Source organism: Hypomesus transpacificus, chromosome 23 (assembly GCF_021917145.1).
Source record: "Hypomesus transpacificus isolate Combined female chromosome 23, fHypTra1, whole genome shotgun sequence".
Taxonomy (NCBI): domain Eukaryota; kingdom Metazoa; phylum Chordata; class Actinopteri; order Osmeriformes; family Osmeridae; genus Hypomesus; species Hypomesus transpacificus.
Genome location: NC_061082.1, coordinates 6,964,064 through 6,971,379, shown reverse-complemented (window position 1 = coordinate 6,971,379; position 7,316 = coordinate 6,964,064). Strand labels below are relative to the sequence as shown.

Sequence of the window (7,316 nt, the reverse complement as noted above, 5' to 3'; positions counted from 1 at the left end):
GCTTCTGTAATACGTTCTTCGCAATCCTCCATGACATTGCTGGCCACTTTTGCGCTTTTACGTGATGTCAAGTGCTGTGTTCTGTCTGGTTCCATCATTTCAGTTCTAGGTGATAAGAACCTGTTTGATGGCAAAGGATCCAGACCTGTAGGTGGTCTGTGGTGCCTTGGGGAAGAAGGGGGACCTGGGCCTGGTTCCCTGGCAGGCTGTGAGGCTATGGGCCTGGGCTGCCTGGTTGATCTGATGGGGGCTTGAGACACCTTGCTGGAGGGTGGAAGGGGGTCAAGAATTGTTGGCAGGGGGAGTGAAGGGAGGTCGGTGGCTGAGGCAGTACCTCCTCTGAGCTGAGGCAGAAAGAAGAAAATAATTGAGAGAGACGGATGGAGAGAGAGAACTATACAGAGAGGGTTGCCTTGACTATAATTTCCCCAAAACTCTCCACTTTTTTTTAAAAGCAGTTATCTATAAGTGCAGGAGAAACAGTCTCAATAATGTGTCCTGCCCCCTGAGGTGTGAAGAGCAGAAATTCAGCATGTCTACAGTGTTGATGTTGCCTCCAGCACTAATCTTTGGGATATTTGCTGAATCAAATCCACATGATGATGTTGGCAACCTTCAAAAACCCTAAGTATGTAAACATTCTGTCATGATATCAAATAATTTATTTTCCATAATTTATATCCCTCACATAGTGCTAAATAGATTTTCTTTAGTTTATCATGCTTGTTTACCCAGCTTATCATCCTCCACTGACAGATATGACAAGTCCCTGGCAATGCACAGCTGTGTTTGATTGTCCTAGATTTACTCTGATAGCTGTTGTTGAGATGATGAAGATGGCTGGAAGTTACAAACTTGACAGGACTTCAGGAACGTTCTAGACACTGATATTGCCTGGTTAGCTTCTCTACCCATAGACCAGAGATGCAAACACACTGATACGAACACACACCGAACACACACACACCGAACATAGTCATCATCCTTTAATCAACTGGCTATACTCGTGTACTCTCTAGATCAGTGGTCTTTAATGCTCAGGGCCCACTGTTCTGAATGTTTTATATGGTTCCCTCTTCCAACACACCTGATTCAAATGAATGCTCGTCATCAGGCTTCTGCAGGGCTTGATAACGATCCATTCATTTGAATCAGGTGTGTCGGAGCAGGGGAACATATAAACGTAAGGACAGTGCGCCCCAAGGACCAGGGTTTGAAGACCACTGCTAAAGATGACTAGAGTTTCACATAAACACAAGCAGAGAAATAATGTATGGTGTCTGTCAACGTTTCACAGAAGTTCTTCTATAATCAGTCTCCAATTCCTTCTTCTGCAGACGGTAATTTCACCGTGTATGTGCAAAATCAGCTGAAAGAAGAGAGAGAGGGAGGAAAAGAAGAATTACTCCAGACTCCAGTATAACGTGCATAGGCTGAGGGTCTGGTGCACATTAAGAGATAGTCAGAAGAGGCAGGAATTGGCTGGATTATGGAGCGTTCACTAATAAAGCCCCTGGGACAACTTTATTAAGATTTGCAGCTCACTCTCAGAGCAGGTCAAGCTACGCTTTACACTTAAATTGGCAGCTTGATTGACTGGGAATGCAGGGAAATTGGAGACACCTTGAGAGCGTTGTGTGTGTGAGAGAGGGCGGAGACTGCAGCCTTATCTAGCCAGGCCAGGTGCTATGAGATATGTGTCTGAGGTCTGCCAGGGGGATTATCTTGGGAGACATGAAGGAGAAATAATGTTACTCACTTCCTCACTCGCTCCATCCCTCCATCCATCTCCCTTGGTTCAGAATGTGTCAACTTTGGGGTCAGAACGGCAAAAGTACTGGAAGGGACTGAGACTAGAACAGTGTGGTGTGCGTGTGTGTGTGTGTGTGTGTGTGTGTGTGTGTGTGTGTGTGTGTGTGTGTGTGTGTGTGTGTGTGTGTGTGTGTGAGACAGAAAGGTGGAGGAGGCTGGGGTGGGGAGAGAGACATTATCTGGACTTTACTCATAATAACTTGTTTCCTACCCGCTTTTTTCCGTAAGCCAATATGGCCCCCGTCAAGTCCCGTAGAGTGTGCAGGTGAAGATCCATTTCCTGTCTGGACTGTTGGGAGACCTGCCTCTTCCTGCTGGCCTCTGGCAAGCCAGTTGTCATGGAAGCCAGGTCCTCAGAGTACAGGAAGAGAGGTCCTCTCCTAGTGCTGTAGGTCTTTGGAGGCACTGGTTCCGCCCCCCCCAGAAAGCGCCCGCTATTGGACAACCTGAGCTGAGGCTGATGGGATTTCCATATGTAGTAGTCCTAGATTGAAATAAATGGTCAGGATCATCAACATTATAGTAGGTCCCTGAAGACCTGAGGAAAAGTTTGAAAATACATTTGTGGGTTTTTTTTCACCTCAGGTTCAAAGCAAACTTCCAGACGGCCATCTTGGCTGTCGTGATGTGAGCGAGCCACTAAACCACAGCCTCGGCTGAGCAGAGACAGGGTGAGATCTCTCATAGCACCAGTCCTGTCAGATACTCTGTCAGCAACCCCACCAGTACTCTTTCAACTGATTCTACACCGTTTTTTCTTGTCTTCCTTTTCTCAGTCCTCAGCCCAGTGCTGGTTGTGTCTTAAGAGCTGTAGTTATAAAGCAGAAGCTGTCTTTTTCACTGGTGATTTGTCCATCCCAAGTCTGAACAATCAGAGCATCATTTCTCAGCCTGGTACAACACAGAAAAAAGCGTTCCCTCTCAAGCTTTTAACTTATACATACAGTAAAATGCCATAGCAAAATTTAAACGTAAAATCTGTTTCAGTCTGACAGTAAAATCTACTTCTAAAAAGGAATCCTGACAACAACGTCAAGCATGGTTCCTACCCGAGTTGTGCTGCATTGCACTGCAACTGACCAATGCTGTGATGACTATGGAAAAAACTTGTCCAAAGTAATGGCCACCCAGGTTCCAGGACAGACTCAGAGTGCTGGACTGCTAATGTTTGCTGTGTTGCTGTTGCTAGGATTTGATGAGTAACTCTGTACAGCGTAAGGCCTGACTGACTTTGTTTCTGTTACCGTGGTAGCAACTCACCCACACCACCACTGTGCTGTAACCATGTAGATCAAGTATTCTGAAACTGTGACAGAAGGTATATGAAGTTACGGGGGGTGGGGGTATGTAGGGTATGTGGTGGTTTGTGTGGATGGAATGGTCAGGGAAATACTGTTCTATTTCTATACTGCCTCCCCCTGTAATGGAATGTGTGACTAGCAATTTCATGCGGGCGTGAGGAAGGGTCTGTTGAACTAAGCAAAGAGTTACGAAGCAACCAAGGGATAGCCAATATATGTATATGTACATACATACATTTAAAATAAATACTGAGCCTCACTACACTCGTTAGATCATCATAATCATATTATTTATTACATCATAATAAACATAATTCAGAAGGTACATTCTAAACACGCACACTCCATCAATTGTTCTATGAACTACAACGTTTCTTCCATCTTGATTCGGTTTTTTATCTTCTAGTTTGCATAACAATAGACTGATCTACCGGTCAAACTACATTGCTACAGTGCCCTGTAGGTGGCATCAAAGTCCCAGAGATGAAGCTTAGCAGTATGTGGACATAGAACAACCAAACTCACACACACAAATCACAAGAGAAGGTATTAAAAATCTAATCACTTTATTCAGTGAAACTGTACAGATACCAACGGTCTCTTATTGCATTTAAAAATTGAGTAAAAAAGCAAGATTATCTTCATAAATACATATATTCTTTAAGGAAAAAGTGAGTATTTACAAAGTTTGTCCTGTACTGTCGCTTATAGTAGCTTGCATAATTTCACAGCTACACACATGCATATTTTATCCCAATACCAATACATTGCAAACATATGTCCATGTTGACTTTTGAGTGACACAAATATGCATGATTGTCACTGGTTGGCTGTGTGTCAAACAAATTACCACACAGAATAAAAGAGACAATCAATCTGTAAGGCAAATGTTCAGTCTTTTTTATAGACATGGCGGCCTGAAATTGTAGGCCTAGATAACGAGGCCCTAAATTACTTGTAGGCCTATGTGTCGTAAATCATGTGGTTACATTGACCCAGCAGTAGGCTACTACTTTTCAATTAGTTGACCAACATGCGCAAAAAAATAGGATAAAATTGATCAAATCAACGTAATTTTTAATTTCACGGACCATTTGGTCCAACGGCACTATATACGTGTCCATATTTGAGCTTTTCACATCTGCCTTGGAATCAAGGAGTCCGGTGGCTCCGGCCTGTAAGTTAGGTAGGAGACGGCGCTCTGATAGTTCGCTTTTCAAAGTCCATTCAGAGACCACATAATGATCCACAAGGATCATTCTTTGTTTTAAAACGTCAGGATGCATATCCTGGCTTTACACACCTACTGATATAATCATTTGTGACCAATTATCTACTTCATACTGTAGTTTCCCCTTGGTTGCTGTTGCTCAGTCTTTTATAAAACCTTCGCCAAGACTGCAGCGTTTTGCCCGACCATATCCAGAACCCGGAGGTGATGCCGACAATCATTGTCATCAAATACTTGATCATAAAGACGGTGAAGTCCGGTGTCATGGGAGCAAAGTTGTTTGGAGGGCAGGGCACGGCGAAACGCTTGCACGTCTGCATGTGCCAGGTCTTTTCCCACTGTCCCCGGAAAGCTTGTTCGTAGAAATAGCAGGCTATCACAATGGTGGCTGGAACGGTGTAAAGGACGCTGAACACTCCGATACGAACCATCAGTTTCTCCAGCTTCTCCGTCTTGGTCCCGTCGTGTTTCATGATGGTTCTGATCCGGAACAGGGACACAAATCCAGCGAGGAGGAATGAAGTCCCGATGAACAGATAGACAAACAGTGGTGCCAGGACGAATCCACGCAGGGAATCAACATTGTAGATGCCCACGTAACAAACACCCGTGAGCAAGTCTCCGTCCACTTGTCCCATGGCCAGGATGGTGATGGTCTTCACGGCTGGGACAGCCCAAGCAGCCAGGTGGAAATACTGAGAGTTTGCCTCGATGGCCTCGTGCCCCCACTTCATCCCAGCTGAGAGGAACCAGGTTAGGGACAGAATCACCCACCAGATGGAGCTGGCCATGCCAAAGAAGTAGAGGATCATAAAGAGGATAGTGCAACCCTCTTTCTTGGTGCCCTGTGCCACCGTCTTGTATCCGTCCTCTTTGAACTTATCAATGCACACAATTTTGTCCTCCAGAAAGAACCCGGCCGCATATGCAACGGCCACCATGAAGTAGCAGCCGGAGAGGAAGATAATGGGTCGCTCTGGGTACCGAAAGCGCCGCATGTCCACCAGATATGTAAGCACCGTGAACAGGGTGCTCACACAGCATAGAATCGACCAGATGCCAACCCATAGACGTCCGAACTTCACCTCTTCTTCACGAAAATACATCAATCCGTTGGGCTTTGTGGGTTCGCACGGCGCGCCGCAGTCTTTCACTCCCATGAAGTTGTAGTTGAGATAAGTGGGCACCTCCAGCTGAAGAGGGCAGGAGAATTGTTGTGGACTGGCCGGGCGACCCATGTTGGGCGGCAAGGTCATGAGTTCTGGAACGTATGGTGTCGGATATGAAGTGGGGCTGCCAGTGTCCGACGTGTTCTGACCAACGCATATCTCCCCTGCTCCGTGAACTGGGAAATTCTCGCAGCGGAGTCTCTCCGGCCACTGGAATCCGAATTTGTTCATGAGTGCTTCACAGCCCTGTCTCGCTCGCTCACACAGCGAGCGACACGGTGGGATTGCTTGCTCGAGCACGGTGCAGACCGGTGCGTACATGGAACAGAGGAAAAACTTGAGGTCCATGGAACACTGCACCTTTACTAATGGGTAAAACTGGTGGACCTCAAGCCCTGCGTCCTCTTGGTTTGTGTGGCCCAGAAGGTTCGGCATAATGGTTTGATTGTAGGCGATGTCCGTGCAGAGGGGAATTGAAATGGGTTGACAAAAGCCATGCTCGGGTATCGAGATCCCCTTCTCTCCGTGATACTGTCCGGAACACAACGGGAAAAGCGCACTCACCATCATCAGTGCAAAAGCAGCTGTAAATGCCTGGTCCGATTTCTTTGACTCCGCCATAGTTGCAAGGGTAAAACAACTTTGAAGGAAGTCTGGTGTAAAAAATACCCGATGCTTTGTATAAAAATAAAATAAAAAACACAACAATTCTTTTCTAACTCAGATTAAAGAGTATGAAACTTTTTTTCAATAAGTGTTTTATGTCTCTTTTTAGACCATAAACAGCTCACGCTAGTCCACAAAACCGTGCGCGTGGTGGCCGCACTCGCATGACGACTCAAGGGTCTTGGGTTCTTTGTAGATTACTCTTCACAAATCAGATCGAGAAAGACCCTTCGTTACTTCTCTTTCTATGAATCAGTGGACTGAAGAAACTTCAGTTTTTTCATTTAAAGTCCGTGCAAGGAGTCTTGGGCGCGTGTCCGTGTCTTTAGGCAAAAGCCCTATCATAAAATGTGGTACAAATTTCCATTAGTTTTGACCTACGATCGTTCTGCTCGCGACTTCTCTGTCTGTAGCTGGTTGGATACTGAAAAGTTGGAGCTCCAGAGGCGAATACAGAGCACACAATGATGTGACGTCGGTTTCTAGATGCCCCTCATTCACAAGCCGTAAAATGTAAGGGCGGGGCACCTGGAAACCATGTTCTCTGGACCAATGGCACAGTTCGGTTTCTAAAGAGCCTCCATCCTGATTGGATTGGGGAAAGCACATAGATATGATATGCATCTCTCTCTCTCACTCTCTCACTCTCTCTCTCTCTCTCTCTCTCTCTCTCTCTCTCTCTCTCTCTCATATAGGCTCTACAGTATAGGTATATAGAGAGAACGAGTGGGATTGAATTGAAATCAAAACCACAAATCAAAACCACAATTTGCACTTCTCTTCAAATAGGTTTAGTGAGTCAATTATTATTACTGTTGGTTTGCAATCATGAATATTTGGGTCACAGGACCAGTGTGACTGCTTGTATCAAATGGGGGTGACCTTCACACAAACCCAAAGGTCCTAAACCAAGAACAGACTGTGCAGTTGTTCTATGCAGGTCGCCACTAACAGAGGCCATCTAGGACCCTTAACTCACCCTTATCTTGACCTTTGGTATTCATCATTAAAAGCTGATGGGTCACTTTGTGATGAGACTGCAGTTGTTCACACCTTACATGGCCAAACCTGCTCCCAGTGGCAATGAGAACACCACATAATTGAATTCCTCCCTCTTCTGAATTGAATTAGGAATTT

At 45.5% G+C, this 7,316-nt stretch overlaps 1 protein-coding gene across 1 annotated transcript; it reads right to left on the bottom strand.

The window, feature by feature from the left end:
- Positions 1 to 3,662: 3,662 nt before the first annotated feature.
- Positions 3,663 to 6,654, bottom strand: fzd7a (frizzled class receptor 7a). The gene has a single exon (XM_047047572.1). It carries the CDS (start codon positions 6,132 to 6,134, stop codon positions 4,452 to 4,454), a length of 1,683 nt encoding a protein of 560 aa, XP_046903528.1. The 5' UTR covers positions 6,135 to 6,654; the 3' UTR covers positions 3,663 to 4,451.
- Between the last annotated feature and the right edge of the window lie 662 nt (positions 6,655 to 7,316).